General features: G+C 41.8%; 1 protein-coding gene across 2 annotated transcripts in view; it reads right to left on the bottom strand.

Annotated features, from left to right (window-relative positions):
• Positions 1-5,331: 5,331 nt before the first annotated feature.
• The window catches only part of LOC310782512 (protein phosphatase 3 catalytic subunit alpha-like), a gene marked incomplete at both ends in the record, with an annotated part of 60,744 nt that continues 48,608 nt past the window's right edge, over positions 5,332-17,467 (bottom strand). Inside the window, 8 exons of one of the 2 annotated variants that reach the window (XM_083643187.1) lie at positions 5,332-5,510; positions 8,095-8,145; positions 8,621-8,718; positions 9,064-9,148; positions 10,341-10,421; positions 10,586-10,711; positions 15,779-15,873; positions 16,154-16,231. In XM_083643187.1, coding sequence (XP_083499313.1) covers positions 5,332-5,510; positions 8,095-8,145; positions 8,621-8,718; positions 9,064-9,148; positions 10,341-10,421; positions 10,586-10,711; positions 15,779-15,873; positions 16,154-16,231 — 793 coding nt within the window. Of the gene's footprint in view, positions 5,511-8,094; positions 8,146-8,620; positions 8,719-9,063; positions 9,149-10,331; positions 10,422-10,585; positions 10,712-15,778; positions 15,874-16,153; positions 16,232-17,467 lie in introns of both variants that reach the window. The other variant, XM_083643188.1, reaches the window with a different exon arrangement.

Genomic DNA, 17,467 nt, shown 5'->3' with positions numbered 1-17,467 from the left:
CAAACAAACGTTATTAGCTAGCTAACACTACATCAAACAAACACAGAAGAAAGGCTAGATACGTCGGACAAGCATGTTTACCAACCGTTTAACCATTTAAATTGAAAGTAGTCGGCCGAAAACAGCGAGAGGGTTTGACAGCATTTATTTGACAACACGCACATTTAAACCTGCCGCCTTCCCCAAGTGGTACCCGGAAGTAAATTTGTTTACATGGTGACGTCACGGTGATTTGGTCTATAGGAACAAGCGACCGAAGCATGCTGTAAACCACACTCATCTCAGCAACATAGAACATGAACAGCGTCAGCATCAGCGACCGACCCACACAGACACATTGATTGAGACATCAAAAGTTTTAACCAACATTATAACATACACCACTACACCTCACCTGGAACTGGAAGTCGTAGGCTACTCGTCACGGTTGCACTGGTGGTGGTGGAAAACGCACTAGGTTTTGTGATCAAAAATCTCCTCATTTTGTTTTGGCTACTTGTGTTGAGATGTGTCAGTCTGTCACTCTCTCTCTGATACCGCTCAATGCACAAGTGTGTTTACTCACTACGTCAGCAGGGTCACATAGAGTGCACTGACTCATGCAGCCAATCAGATTGGGCTATGTTTTGATCAACTCGTTTTGTAACCCGGGGCCGCCAGCGGGCCTCGGGTGGGTGGAGTTTGCTATCAAATCAATGTAAAGAGACTCGACCCCGCCCAGCCACAGCCTAGAGCCCAGAGCAGAGCACCCACGGGGAAATGAGGGGAGAGAGAGAGAGAGAGAGAGAGAGAGATGCCTGTGACAGTCACTGAAGTTTCGCCAAATGAGGGTGGGGCTGCTGGGGGGGGCTGCGTCAGGAAGGTGCAGGGGCTGAGGCCGCCACCAGGGGGGGCTGCAGCCCCGGCAGCTCCCCACTTCCAGCGCGGTTGCCTGTCTGGGTCTGAGCCGTCTGAGCACAGCCAAAGAGTATAGTGAGACAAGAGGGGACGTTCATTTCTTGGTTTTTCCCATTGTTTTTTTTTTCAAATCAAGCAGCATGCCGTTTTGTCACATATCTGGGGGGGTAAGTCCCCCTTTAAAATATGTGTAGTGTTGCTGTGTAGTGTTGTGACTACATATTCACATGAGGAAGTAGCAAAACCTCTACATGATTACTATTTAAATGTCTGTGTAGTGAAGCAGTAGTGTTTTAACAGCTTTTTCACTACTTACACCAAGTAGCAAAATTCACTGCTTGATTACTACGGTTTGGTTTGGAAACTTGTCTGCTGGGGACAGGAGACAGATAGAGTGGTGCACAGTGCATCCAAAATCATCAGACGCAATCTCCCACCCCTAGCAGAAATATACAAAACTAGGCTCAAAAAGAAGGCCCTGAACATTTTAAGGGACCCTTCTCACCCAGCAAACAACCTCTTTAATCTCCTGCCCTCTCAAACAAGATTCAGAAGTGTTAAAACCAACACTTTTCAGAATAGTACATACCATGAAGCTGTCCGCCTTCTAAACACCCTTAACCTTACACACTAACTGTACAATTCAGATAATGCACTTGTAGCATTTTCCAGGGGGCCTACATTGCACTTTAAACACTATAGTGTTGCTGCTCTAATGTGTGTGTGTGTGTGTGTGTGTGTATATATACACAGTGTTTCCCATACATAAAGGAATTTGTGGCGGGCCGCCACAAAAGGATTTTGACCGCCACAAAAAGATGTTGACCAAAAAAACAAAAACAAAAAAAAATGACAGTGAACCTGAACGCAACATGCAAGATACCCGCTGAATAAGTGTCCAATAAATGTTCATGTCATTCTGGCCAATACTTCTGTTATAGCATTTCAGTATGGAATATGGAATATCTTTCAATAATCTATGATTTAGCTGCTAAATTGTCAAATACCGCCATCTGCTCGCTACCCAGGCACTTATGTATGTACTTTACCTAACTAACTATCCGGTGTGCACAACATTGTCAGCCTAAACTCCGGCTGACACCCCAAAAACCTAATCCGCTACAGAAAAATGTATATTGTTTGTTTATTAACTGGCCCCTCGCCTTCTATCATTTCACGAAAGTGGCAAAGCAAGTTGAGTATCCCTGACCTATAGGGAGAAATTTAATTTGTCATTGTAAACCCACAGCACAGTAATGATGACATGTTCTTCATAGATCTAGCCTTTTAATTTTGCTCTTAAGCTTTCTCAAAGTACACCAAATTCATCCATTTTACTTTAAAATGTTTAAAAAAAATCTTGCGGGGGGGCATGCATATATATATATATATATATATATATATATATATATATATATATATATATATATATATATATATATATGTATATGTTGTGACAATTCAAGAGTTTAACCAAGCTATTCTGACTTTAATTTACATTATTATTATATATTTTCCAATCAGTGAGAAACTATGCAGCATCGATTTTGTTCATGCATGTTTTATTCAAGAGTAAAAAATGTGATTTGTCCCATAGGGCATGCTTACAATGTGTGTATCATTTAGGAAGTCAAATGCCAAAACCCATTTCCAGAGATAATAGGCATAAGAAAAAAGAAGTTGCAAGATAAAATCCATGATATTTGTTTTTTTGAAATATGCATGTAGACCATACAAGAACCAGAAAATGTGGAAGGAAAAATAATCATAAATTGTAACAATAATAAGAATATCAGCAATACATATTATCAGAATATGTTTCCTTTTAAAAGTGTGACACATTGATTTTCAATGTGTTCAATTAATTTACATCTGAAAACCATGCTATCATGCTTTGGCAGCCTGAATGTTGCTTTTCACTGAGATTATGTTCATTCACACTATTGAACATCTTCTGTACATCAATAGAACAGAAAAACACAAGGCTTCACACCTTAGACGGGCATCTCTGCATACAACAAAACCATATAAAAAATAAAAGCAGTGGTAATAAATAATAGAATGAAAAATAAAGGACAAAAACAATCAAAGAAAGCCATAAAATATATAAAACAAGACAAATCTAACTTTACAAATATAATAAAAAAGAAAAATAATTCAAGTTTACTATTTTGAAACACAATTATCACAATTATAATCTCACATAACAATTAGGAACTTAAGTGCATGCATTGATGCGTTCCATACCGTAGATGCTGTTAAAAATCACTGTTTTTGTTTTTGTCCATCCTTATAATTAACATACTCATGATTAAATAGGAAGATGGAATATAAAGTACCAAAAAAACCATGTATGAAAGGAAATTCTAGAAATTTATGTGATAGTGTGTAAGTCGATGCTTCACTGATACCAACAAGATGTCATATCATGTGACTCAGCCCTCTTTATCACTCATTGCTCTAGTAATGCATTGGGAACAATATTTCCTGATCAGAACCAGAGTGTTTCCTGTTTTAATTCCATTTCTCTTCCTATATCAGTTAGTAAGGCCTCCTCAGTGCAATGTAATCATTTTAGGTAGGTAGATTCTTCATCATAATATTCAGACACAGTGTGAATATGGGGATGGGCCATTTATTGAGCTTTCAGGCAGATAAAACAAATCTTCCCTCGTACAATATTAATGGGGAAATAGGGAGGGTATATTTGTCAGTGATTTCTTTCTCCATTGACTTCCATAGCAAAAGTGGATAAGAGTACGGTAAGTACTTAAGTAAGACGATGAATTAAGTTTCCTTGGGGTCTGTCTAAAGCACAGGCCTTGGATGCCTTCCATTAAGCAGCCACCTGTTTCACACTGTGCCCAAGTATCATGGAGACACTCCACCCTACAACCTTAAAAACCTTATAAAAACAAAGTTATATATTATAGGCTGAGGAGGCACAAGCATCATATGATATGAATTATTAAGCCATTTTTGAATCGGAGGCTACTTAGGGTGGATATTTTTTGAATGAGATATTTTGATTGTATGCATTCACAAATTTGTAGAATTTCCTTCTCACTTCAATAAGAGTAGATTTTAGGCATAAAATCCCACTCGGTGTGTCTTGAAATTATTTTATAGCACAATAAAATGTGACAAAACTCAAAGAGAGTGTTAATGTATATTTGAGTGACTGCACATACATGTATATTTATTATATATATAATTTTCTCTTAAGTGACAAGCAGGTGAGAAATAGTGTGTCAGGTAGTGTGTGACAGCAGGGGTCCATCACTCCTCCTTTCCTCTGGAAGTGGGTGTTAATGCTACCTTGTTGCCTGGCGTCTCAACAGCAGACGGGACAAGAAAAGCTGCTCAAGTGCAGCCTCTCCCCAAAATGAATGACGTGATTGTTGGACACGTGCCAAGTATAGCTCAATCAAATGCCGTGCTTCACAGAAGATGAGATGATGAAACGATGAATGGAGAAGGAAAAAAACTAGCTTGGAGGATGATACCGAATAAAAAGCCGTTTTTTTAGGGAACATTTTCTCGATGTGATATCTATGATGCTGAGGTGCCTAAGTGGAACCAATCATCCTCTCTCACTTCTCCTTCCCTCCCTTTCTTCCCGCATCACCTCCAAGGTATTTATTGGCAGGAGAAGAGCGGTAATGAGTGAGGGGAGGGGAGGGGAGGGGAGGGGAGGGGCAGTCGTGAAAAGTTGCGAGACACACCCAAGGTAGATTTCCATCTCACACTGCAGTGGTTTTGGGTGGCTAGGCCACAGCCGAGCACTCTATCCTCTTCCCCTTGCAGGACCAAGGCATCTTACCACAAGATCAATCAATCAAGTAACGTCCTCTGGTAAGATCGCATTGCAAGTTGTAAGAGGTGCACATTTTGCTTTTCAAATGTACGTTCTTACAAAGTGTTTTTGACTTGTACTTAATACTAGCAAAACATGGTAAACGATTATTTTCCTCATGAAGTGAATTTGTGGGCGACTCTTAATAAAATAGTAAAATTATTTGTGTGGCATGGATACTGCGATTATGTCTTCTGTCAGGCCCTATAATGAAGGAGCAGACATTTGATAGCACTCAGAACTGCACAAATCCCACCAATTCAGTGTGTAATTGAACTGAGGAAGGGACCAACAGGCAGACACAACTTTCAACCACACTCTTTGAGCCAAACAGCCACGCTTGCAGCCTGCTGGCCTCCCCTCATCCCTGCCCAAAGCTCCCCCCTCCCCCACCTGTGCGATGACAAACTGTCATGAAATAAATTACCTTTCCACCCATTTGAGATTTGCTGCAGATTTCATGTTCTGTCTGTGGGCCTGTATATTTCGGTCTTATGTTCTGAGGCCTGATTTCCCGATTTGGCAATGTCTTGCAGCACAGTGCAACAGCGGCACGGTTTGGAAGCTGAGACAGCACATCACTGGATGTTGCTGTTGTCATCAGTGCCGTTCGCTTCGGACATATTCATCTTTCCGATGGACTGACCCACGTGGTTCACCCCGTCCCTGCGAGGCGGCATGCGCTCGTTGATGCGGTCAAGGCCCTTGGCCTCCGCGAAGCTGGCGATCTTGTGCTTGGGGGAGAACCCACGGATAGCTGGAGAGAAAAATCAGCAGAGAAGAGAGAGGGGACACATACGGAGGATCAGTCTCATGTTGTAGTGTCAAATGAATTCAACCAAAATAATCTATCTCGTGCTGCACTCCCACTTTGTTTGAGTCTTTGTCTATGACAGTCATGGATACCTCTCACCAACACCTTTTATCTTGTTGTTAATTATTTGTTTAGACTCTAAGGGCCCTATCCTGGGCAGGCGATATCCCCTATTTGCGCTTGCGCACCTGTTTGCGCATGCCTTAAAGCAGCTACGAGCAAGATTTTCGATTGTTATTAAACAGTCTAAATTTAATATCGATGCATCACATCTTACCTCTAATAGTAGACGAGACCAACGCCGAGTAGTCTCGCTTGAACCCCGAGTGAATCGGCCAGTGTTGTCTTGACGATTAGTCTGTCTGCTGCCGGGGCAGATCAGGAAGTGAAATGAAACGGTTTGCGGCAGCCACTTCGGCCATAACCACAAAATAACAAAATTACTTACAAACAAACTGTTAGAATATAACGAGAGATGTTCGCGAGAGTAGCAAGCCCCTGCATGGCGTTCTCCGTGTTTATGGTCTGTTGCTAGGCAGAGAGAAACAGTTGAAGGGAGGCAGCTGCCGTAAACCGTTTCGTTTCACTTCTGGGTTTATCCGGCCGCCGGTAGACAGACACAGACTCTATAATCATCAAGAGAGCAATCTCCGATTCACACGGCTTTGGTCTCAGCTACTATTATAGGTAAGATGTGATGCATCAATATTATAATTATACTGTTTAATAACAATCGAAAATCTTGCTCGTAGCTGCTTTAAGGCAGGGAAGATACCGGTCTGCCTTGCGCATTTGTCCAGATGTTATGCCGAGTTTTGCACCCCCGCCCGGCAGCAGCTAAACGCATCCCCACCTCATGGGAGCATATTGTAATGATTTATACAGAAATGTAACTGTTGTATGTAAAAGTGATATAATTGTCTGGTAGACGTGACCTCCCTGAAGTTAAAACAGCCCCAAAATATGTTGGGGATGCAATTCTGCGCCCCAAAATGCCTGCGCAAACGGGATTTGGGCGGTCTTAACTACCAGAATTATTCACGGGTGTGGCCAGGCAATGCTGGGCATTACGTCAATCGAAACCAATCAGATTCCCGTATCGCAATGGCTATTTGCACAAGGCATGCAATATGCTGTAATTCTCTCCATGCGTAATAGAGTGTACTCACTCGTGCGAGGACAGAGAGAGCTTATTGACAGATCGTCTGTGGTGCCAACGACCCTCCGGGTTATGAAGGTAAATAGCCTATGTCCATTGTCCAACAAGTTTTCTCAATTAATTTCCCTCTTTGCAATGTGATAAAAGTTTCTCAGTGAGTTATAGTTGATTGCCTCACTGAATTATCTGCTAATACCCAATTTTAGCAGCATAATTTGATGTCCTGGCATGGCAAGGCTGTGCGTAATGACATATCCAAAAGGAATTTCACTTTGCACTGCCCTCCACTGCACGGTATTTGCACGTAAGAGGTCCTTTTCAAAGCTCTTAGCGCAAAGTAATTGCGCGCTGCTAAATTAAACGCTAAATTAGCGCGTTTGGGAAGATAGGGAGCTGGGTCCCTGGGTGCTGCACTGCGGTTGCTCCTAGTTCCTAGTTCTAGGAAGGTTCCTAGTAGAGGATGGGTCAAATGCAGAGGATGAATTTCCCCATGGGGATAAATAAAGGATAACTATAACTTAAAGAGTAGTCTGCGATTGTTTTGAGTAGCACTATTCAGAGTTTTGTGCTCTTTTCTTTCTTCTGTTTTACTTTAGTTTGTTTCTTCTTCTATTTAAGTGTCTTTCATGATAAAGCTGTATTATGTATTATTTTGATGCATCATCATCAGTCTATAAAGGTTACTTACTACCATGCATTCCAGAAGAAATGCATGGTTCAACAGGGACCAAATAAAAGATCTGACAGTCTCTTAATGGCTTTATCCGATTCAGATGAATCTACCGTAGATGCTTGGCTAGTTGGAAAACATAAGATCCTTCTTAAGTATCCAAGCAAACCCAAACACATACTCGTAAAAACAACCAGACAGAAGTCAACTAAGATAAATATAAATCCAGGTTCTCATCTAAAAGTAGTTCATCACATTTTTCTACCAGATGGAGGCCATAGTCCAAAACCATAAGATACTTCAAACTATCATGCATCTCTTAGGAGCACTTGACTTTGCAGTGATTTAATGTTTCATGAATATGTCTAGATCCTTTAGAGAACGATTCCTTACAAAAGCACCCACTATGTACAAGATGGCCTATATTACACATAACTATTATTATCATTCTGCACTCCAAGAAATAAAGCGTTTCAGTTCCAAATTAAATTGCTCTCTTCTAAACATTTTTCCACCATGGCACTGCAAAATAAAGTGCTGCCCATATCTGTATCAAACTCTCCTCTGAAACACTGCTTGATGTGGATATTATTGTATGAATGATTGTGTGCATGAAGTGTTATTGTCAGTGAGACTCAAATGGTGCACTAGCAGGAAACTGGACAGCTTGTTGACAGGAATGGGACAGGCAGGTTTACCTTCTCCGTCCTCGGGTTCTGGCTCGTTGGCTTCAATGGCCTCAATGGTGGCTGGGTGGGGGAGAGGAGGGGAGCAGGTTACTCCTGATAAAGCCATGCAGAGTACAGCCGCAGCAAAAGGCAGCTAGTATTAGGCCAGTGAGAGATGCATGTGCACCAGCAGTGCAGCCAGACTCAGAGGGGAGAGCATTAACATTCAATTAGTCTGCAGAATTAGTGTCAATCTGGGTTTAAACAGGGCGAGACTGGAAAATCTGGAAAACCCTACCATTCCATTAAGGTTCCATTAAGTCAAATAAATGCAGTGCTGCCTAAGTCATATCACACGGGAAAGCATTTACATCACACTGATTCCATCCTAACCTATATGCCATAAATCGGTGCAGCATCTTACATACTGTATAGTAGGAGGCTGGCCACAATGCTGGGTGATTTGCATTAGACTGAGAGAGAAAGAAAGATAGGAACAAGGGAAAGGGTGATGAGAAAAGAAAAGGAAGAGGCTGAGGTGGAGCCTGGTCCTCACCGCTCTGCAGAGTCTGTTTTCCTCCAGAGAGCACCCCGCTTGGCAGCATGCCAGTGGGTGTCAGGCCCTTCAGCGTCAACACATTTTCACTCTCCTCTCTGCAAGAGACACACATACAACCAACACACACAGGTCACCAAGCATCCCTGAACCCAAATCAACTAGGGAAACACACCCCCTGTTCCAGCCCCTGCCCTCAAGGAGACGCTACCGTTCAATTCCCACCAAAACCACCCGCTTCAAAGACAGTGTTTTCCCCACAGCCATACTGACTCTGAACTCCCTTTGACTCTCTCACATACACCTGTTCATACACACACACACACACACACACACACACACACACACACACACACACACACACACACACACACACACACACATTTGACACATTCACATACACCTGTTCACACACACTCTCACACAAACACACACACACACACCTGAGAACTGAGAACATCTTTGCCATCTTCCCAATGGCACGAATCTTGTTCCTGATCACCTCCTTACGTGCTGCAGCTGCATTGGCTGCAATGAAAAATACATTACAATATGAAATCTCAGCATTAGTCAACTAATATGAAAAAATAAATATATATATATATCCTCTATTTATCTATCTATCTATCTATCTATCTATCTATCTATCTATCTATCTATCTATCTATCTATCTATCATCAGTATATAAATGGGAGCTGGGGCTTGTTGTTTCTCTGTCCCACTGTGATTGTCCCACTGTGATGTCATAAATCCCACTGTGACATGATCTGGCATGTCATAAATCCCACTGTGACATCATCAGTGATGTCATAAATCCCACTGTGACATCATCAGTGATGTCATAAATCCCTCATAAATCCCACTGTGACATCATCAGTGATGTCATAAATCCCACTGTGACATCATCAGTGATGTCATAAATCTGACATCAGATGCTGCAGTGATGCTGGCCGCACGGCACCGAGCTGCGGGCAAGGTTGTATATATATATATGTATATATATATATATATATAAAACAAAAGAAGGTACCACCGCACACTGAAGTCAGGATTTAACTGAGATTTATTCAGCAAACGACGCGTTTCGCTGTAGCAGCTTTGCTGAATAAATCTCAGTTAAATCCTGACTTCAGTGTGCGGTGGTACCTTCTTTTGTTTTATGCCTTGTACCTGCAACCTACCAGCACCTGATCTTTCCACTGGCTGTGCGTGGGGACTCTCCTTTCTCTTCATATATATATATATATATATATATATATATATATATATATATGAAGAGTATATATGAAGAGTTCATTTGCAAAAACAGGTATCTCCGTTTGTATTTTATGTATACCGGTATATATACATATATATATATATATATATATACAAACCGCGTCACTGGGTGGCAACGACAATGGAACCCTATGGAGCCTGAGTTTGAGCGTCTGACTCTAGCCGACTGACAGTGTTTACAATTTAAAAACTGTGACAGTTCACACAACTTTAACACGACATGCATATATTATACATCAAACTCTTGAGCTAATTCTGCTCTCACTCAGAATGTCAAAATATAAGCGATGTGATGTATACTTTTTGAGATATTAACGTTTTTTGGCACAATACTAGTTAACTGCCGCAGGTTTTTTTTTTGGGGTGGCAGTGACGTCACGTTGATTCGTCCTATAACAGATCATTGATGTGGGCAGTTCTAGTTTTTTCCACACTTCTCACCATCAAAGATCTCATCTTCATCATTCATCATGAGTTCATCATCGGAGCAGATACTCAGCACATTCACCAACATTTCTGTGACTGGAGAATGGTTGAAGGAACATGAAAGGTGAAAGGAGGATAGTTGTCAAGCCATTAGCCATAAATGTAAAAGGTAAATATGCTCAATCATAAATGGCATATATTGTACTGATATTGTACTGGACACCGATATCAGAAGACTTTGTTCTAGAAACACTGAATACCTTTCTCTCCAACAAAGGGCAGAGACCAGGTGAAGACATCCATGAAGTTGGGCAGCCAGTAGGGATGGGGTGAGCAGTTGAACTGCCGGATGTTCATGACATTGTTTTCATACTTCAGTACAGCAGCTGTGGAGGGAGCAGGAGAAAGTCAAAAACCTATTCACCTTATTCTTTGCTGCATGACGTCATTTCGTAATCGTCTTTCCGGTTTTAAACACGGAAGTATAGTACGCCTACCGCAGTCATTTAGACTTGCCAAAAGCTGTTTTCAAGCTAAAAAAAACCCAAACCGTTTTAAAGTTTTAATATTGGTCGGGTGAGAACGTAACATATATGTGACCAGTTTATCAGAATAACGCCTATTGGAAATCTTTAACGAGCAGCGAGGACCGGGAGCGCTGACTGTGCTGACACAGACAACACAGACACCGGACACCGGCTGACACCGGTCGGACTAGCTATCTGTCAAACCCTACTGTAGTTAGGCTACTGGCAGTGAGAAAACACTGTCGACGTGCTTTTGTAACTAACATTAAATGCCGACCGGGTACAGCCATCGGCTCCTCGCAGCAGCAACGTTATGAACATGTAACTGAAGTTGGCCGCAGTGTCGCTTAATTCTGAATGTTGCCAAACGTCATTCATACTGACGTTTTATTTTGAAAATGGCCGCCAACTAGCGCTGAACCGGAAGAACAAATACGTTGCGTCAAACGCGGAAGAGAGAAAAAGTGGGCGTGGTGAATAAGGTGAATACTAACATACAATGAGCTTATTATGATCCAAGAATCAAAGAAGCAGGTACAGAGCTTCATAGCTAGCTGGGGTTTGACCACACTGAATCCACAAATACAATGTGACTTATTGCTTAAATACGTGTGATTTTAATACATACAAAAGTGACTGATTGATTGATTGCTTGATTGATTGAGTATAATCTTATTGTAACCAAAACCAAAAAGATCTCACTGTGCATCTGAAATGGCTGAATATACCGTTCCGCAAAATCAAAGCTGACAGTATGCACTTAATTCTCATAACCATACTGTCACTACACATCACAGGTAATGGGGATGGATTCAAAACAATTATGGACCACACTGAGGACCACCGTATTCAAACACAGTCAAAAGCAACTATTTGAACAGAATCTTATGTACAAGTTTTACAACCAACAGATTCATTTTAAACGCAGATTGTGCACACTTTTGTTATTGTAATACCTATTGGTTAGGGTTAGGGTTAGGGTTAGGGTAACCTATTGGTTACCCTACATGTACTGTAGGTGTCTGGTGCCCATATCCTCCAGTAGAAAGTCCAGGTTTCTTTCTACATTATTTTGTAGCTCTCACAAAAATAATTAATCTTCAGTCGTGTTCAGTTTGGTATTTTAGTATTATGTGTGTATGTGTGTATTATGTAGCTCCTTGAGTGTGTGCGCAGTATGTGTGAGATACAACCGAGCAGAGAATGAGACAGTGAGCCACTAGATGGCCCAACTGAGGCCAAGCATTGCTGACACTGTTACATCAAGAGAGATAAGCCACACGGAGAGTCAGCGATGCCGACAGTCCCTCCCACGCTCCCCTTCTACCATAGCCCATGGCAACCAAGACACAGATCTGAGAGCACAAACAAGCGGAGCCTCCCTGATGCATTCGCTTTCCCGTTTACAAGTGGAGTGCAGTTACATTAACACTTACACTGCGGCTTGTTCGGCTGAAACCAGTTTATTAGAGAAGACAAAGGAGCCCAGAGTTATGTTGTCTGTATCCTGTTGTGCATTCTGAAATGCCAAAAGCCCCACTACTGTTGTGCCGGTTTGTGATTATAGCCATTGGCTTACATGATTATTGCCATTCTTCCACAATGTCATCATCAAGCTGTTTTTGCATACAGTAAATGACTGCTTCTGTTTGTCACACAGTTTCCAATAAAACCTAGACACTGTTGTCTGTTAAAAGGTCGAGATGCAGCTGTTACAGAGATACTGGAATTGGTGCACATCTCCATTGTAAGTTACTTACAGTAGGTCACTAGTAGGGATGGGGCCGATCCGATCCAATATCGGTATCGGGTGCCGATATGGCACTAATTCACGGATCGGATCGGAATTGGGGATTTTTTTTTTTTTTGCAATTCCAGCGCGGGCGGCACATGTATAATAGTATCCTTCTTTGCCTTGTATATTTTCTTAATTTTGTCTGCTTTTTGCAAGGTATATTAAAAAAAAAAAAATCTTTAATTGGCCAAATCTTTGCCTATACTGTATATTCAAGAAAAATATTGGTATCGGCATAATATCGGTATCGGCAGATATCCAAATTCAGGTATCGGAATCGGATCGGAAGTGAAAAAAGTGCATCCCTAGTCACTAGTTTTCTCATTCTAACATTGGCTCTAACAGTAACTCAAGGCCTGTAAACCAGGGCAATATGACTCAGTGTAGGAATGATTAATAATCATAAATAAACAGGGTTTTTGTACACAGTAGTGGTGACTGAGAGTATATTATGGAACAGCCAAACATAAACAGCCAAACTAAATGAATCACCCAGGTCAAATAAGTTGATCCCAATTCTTTCCCCATAACTGAATATAATTCAGGCCCATTTCCGTAATGTGTAAAAACATTACGGAGCTGGGCCGGATTATCCATATAAGGCAGGGGTTGGCTCCCAAACGTTTCCGTCCAAGTACCACTACGTACCAAACTAACTTTCCCAGGGAACACTTCCACTGCGTATACCAACCAACCCCAATCCCCATTAAATACAATTTGCTGATTTAAGCATGCAATAGCAGCAGAAAGGCTAAATGACAATATAAGGCTACTAGCTGGTTCAAAACGGACACACACGCGCACGCACACGCACACACACACACACACACACACACACGGACACACACCTGCCAACATTAGGCTGTGAAAAAGAGGACCCCTTTGAAAATGTTTTTTCCCCTCGCCAAAATTTAGCCTAACTTTGTTGTGTTATTTAGCTACCTTCCCGACATGACAGCATGACATGGTTTGTAAAAATCGATTCCTTAGGTCTTCTAGTTTCATATGATACCAGAAACGTCAGTTTGTCTTTAAAACTGAGCTGCAGCCTCTGAAAATTGTGATATTTCCCAAATATCACGATATTTCAAAAAATCTGCCGAATCCGGCTACTCCTCAGGGTTAATGTGTAAATGTAAAAGCTGTTGTCTGGGGAAAAAATAAAAAATAAAATAAAACTGCAAATCTCCGGTGGTCCACCAGGCGGAGTGGTATAAGGCAGGGGTTCCCAAACTTTTCCGACCAAGTACCACTACGTACCAAACCAAATTTCCCAGGGACCACTTCCACTGCGTATACCCCCCCAATAAAATACAATTTTCTGATTCATGCAATAGCAGCAGAAAGGCTAAATAACAGTATAAGGCTACTAGCTGGTTCAAAATGGACACACACACACACTCACATACAACTGCCAACATTAGGCTGTGAAAAAGAGGACCCCTTTGAAAATGTTTTTTTTCCCTCGCCAAAATTTAGCCAAAATTTGGAGTGTTATTTAGCTATGTTCCTGACAAGCTAGCATGACATGGTTGGTACTGTACAAATCGATTCCTTGGGTCTTTTTGTTTCATATGATACCAGAAACTTCACTCTGGCTTTAGGACTGAGCCTGCTGCAGCCTCTGAAAGAAAATGTAAAACATTTGGACATTTCCCAAATACCGTGATATTTCCAAAAATCGGCACAATCCGGTTACTCCTCATAAAATTTTTTAAAAAATCTCTGGCAGACCACCAGGCAGAGCTGCGCGGACCACTACAGTTTGGCACCAATGGTATATAGGCTAAGGGATCCAATTGCCTTGATGGGGGGGAGGCTCTTTCAGAGGCTGTAGCGGGCTCATTTTTAAAGATAGGGTGAAGGTACTGGTACCCTATATGAAACTAGAAACCCTAGGGCATCCTTTAGTACCTGCCATGTCATGCTAGTGCTAAATATAGCGCTCCAGTTCAGGAAATGTTTTGGGAAGAACTGACATGGCCATTTTCAAAGTGGTCCCTTGACCTCTCATCTCATATCTGAATGAGAATGGGTTCTATGGGTACCCACGAGTCTGCCCTCTAGAGACATGCCCACTTATGCTAATCCCATGCTTTTTTTTGTTTTGTTTTGCATGCAGTATACATTTTCGCCAATTCTATTTGATTATTTCTGCATACTGGGGGTCCCTAAATAGTCTTGGAATTGCATACATTTGGTATTACTGGAAAGCTGAGACTCTTGTGGATTCAACGAGTCCAAATGTATTCATCTCTGATGATGTTAGTCCCCATAGTATCCATTTCATTGTAGTGAGACCATTTTTCGAAACATGACCTCACTGTATAAAATAACCTATTTTGTTTTAGTTCGTAGACATTATTGTGTCTTACACTTTTCTGTAGTGTGTCTGTTGAGCTTATACTGTACTATAGCAATACAGTAAGTAAATCTGTGTAAAGTGGAAGGAAGGGGGCACATTAATCCGGGCCCGATTACGAGTGCACGCTCAGTGGTTCTACTGTACACGTTTTTATACTTTGTCAGTGTGATTTGTTATGTATGTTTTATGTGTTTAAGCTCCTTGCACTTCAATTCCAATGTAGTTTCTACTGCAAATGGCAAATAAACGGACTCTGGCTGACTCTCTGAGGTCCGAGGACCACCAGGGGTCCTTGAGCTGACTCCACGGGGTCCCCAGCGAACTGATCTGTTGTTAAACTTCAGCATTATTTCATTTACAAGAAGTTAGAGAATGTACTATTTTGAGTTCCACTGTTATCTCACAATACAGATAGCCATGGAATTCTGAACAAAATCATATCTAACAATTAAAATATTCTCCGATTTGGGATTGAGAGGCAAAATCTCAATCAAATGGGGGTTTGTGGCGCTAATTGTGCCATGCTGTAATATGTTGTAAGTCGCTTTGGATAAAAGCGTCTGCTAAATGCAATAAAGTAAATAAAGTAATTGGGACAAAACTAGGGCTCATCGATATGAAAATGGTTGAGAATTACTGTCCTATAGTATATGATACGCACAGAAACATGATGCAAACAGACACAGGTAATATTCTTACTGAACTGCAGTGAAAACTACAACCTGAGACGAAGACAGGTGTAAAATGAACACAGCGATTGTCTGACCTTTGTTGTTGTAAACATCCAGGTAGTTTGGTGCAGAGAAGATGGTGATGAGGGAGGGGAATCCGGTGGTTTGACTCTTACGGTACATCCGGTAGCTTCAGGGAGGTCAGGTGGAGGTACAGACAGAAGAAAGGGACCACATGTTCTTATACGTATTCCAATATGTTGCAGTTAGAGTTATGGCAACTTGAGTGTGTGTGTGAGTGTGTGTGTGTGTGTGTGTGTGTGTGTGTGTGTGTGTGTGTGTGTGTGTGTGTGTGCGTGCGTGTGTGCGTGCGTGCATGCATGCATGTGTGTGTGTTTATGAGTGCGTGAGTGAGTGAGTGAGTGAGTGAGTGGGTGGGTGGGTGGGTGGGTGCTATAGAGGATACATACCCAGCATCTTGTGCTTCGTGTGCTCGGATGACTGATAATAAGTTATTGCTCTGGAGGAACTCACACACAGCTGGATAACTGAAGGGAGAAGGAAAGAAGGCTTAGGAGATGTTCCTACTGAATTAAACTCTACCCTAGAATAAAACTGCAGTGCCGCTTCCTTGGCAGATTCTGAACACATACCTTCAAACTGACAATTTATAATTTTACACACAAAAAAGGTCACACAATGCTACAGTTAACTCATTCCCCGCCATTGGCGTCCATTAACGTTATTTAAGAGACAATGCTTCCCCGCCATTGCCGTCATGGGACGTCAATAGGTGTTTTCACCGTTATGTGATAGATGGCTGTCTTACTCACCTTGTGAAACATTACAGCATGTCTAACGTTGTACAGGAATGACCACGATTGTCTAACAAAACCAGGAAGCAGAGAAAAGCAACAATCTCCTGTCAGAAAAGCTCCATAAAACAGCTCCAGGCACTGCTCAAAGTGCTCCGGCAGCTTTTAGCGAGCCACGGACTTACAGCGGGGGGGCAGCCTGTCACTCAAGGATTGTCTTTTCACCACGCTGCAAGCGCTGACAACACGTCCACAAGTCACTTGTCCTCAGGAATTAGTAATCCAGTTCCTAAACTCTCACACCATGTACATTTCAGCGGGTAGATTTGCTCCTGACCTCCATGCACAGACAACCAGTCACCCCCGTGCAAAATGAACGCACGACCCGGCTCCCCTCTCTCAACAGCGGGGTGAATATCTTTGTCGCACTGGTGTTACGGTAAAAGCTGTGCCCACGGGCATGTTTGACCGGAAGGGAAAACCAAATCATTATGGGTTGTATAGTTGAGTGTAACACCGGCCAGTATCCACCATCAGATACTTTTATTCGGTTCAGGACCCGTGGAGATGACTTAATTTACAAAAATACATTTTTCTCAGATGGACGTTTTCAGTGAACACTCATCAGAGCAGGCGACCACAAGTTTCCTCCATCCTACACGGTCCTGTGTGAACACTACCTACTGTACATTCAAGTGTCAATAACTAAAGAACGGATGAAGGTAGAATCTAACTTTTTTTTGCCTATGTAAGTAGGGGGATATTCAGTGTTTACATAGTCATAGAAGAAAATATTCTGTGGGTCTTGGAAAATTAGTGAAAATGATCAGAAACGGAAACCCTGGCGGTGGCTGGTGACTTTTCCTTTGAAACTCTGGCGGGGAATGAGTTAAGGGGCTGGTTGCACAAAACACCATTAAGTCTTCTCCTTAATGTTTCCTTAAAAACATTTAACCTTAAGGAGTGTTT

This window comes from Poromitra crassiceps (genome assembly GCF_964638095.1).
Source record: "Poromitra crassiceps genome assembly, chromosome: 1".
Lineage (NCBI taxonomy): Eukaryota > Metazoa > Chordata > Actinopteri > Beryciformes > Melamphaidae > Poromitra > Poromitra crassiceps.
This window is presented reverse-complemented; position numbering and strand designations above follow the sequence as displayed.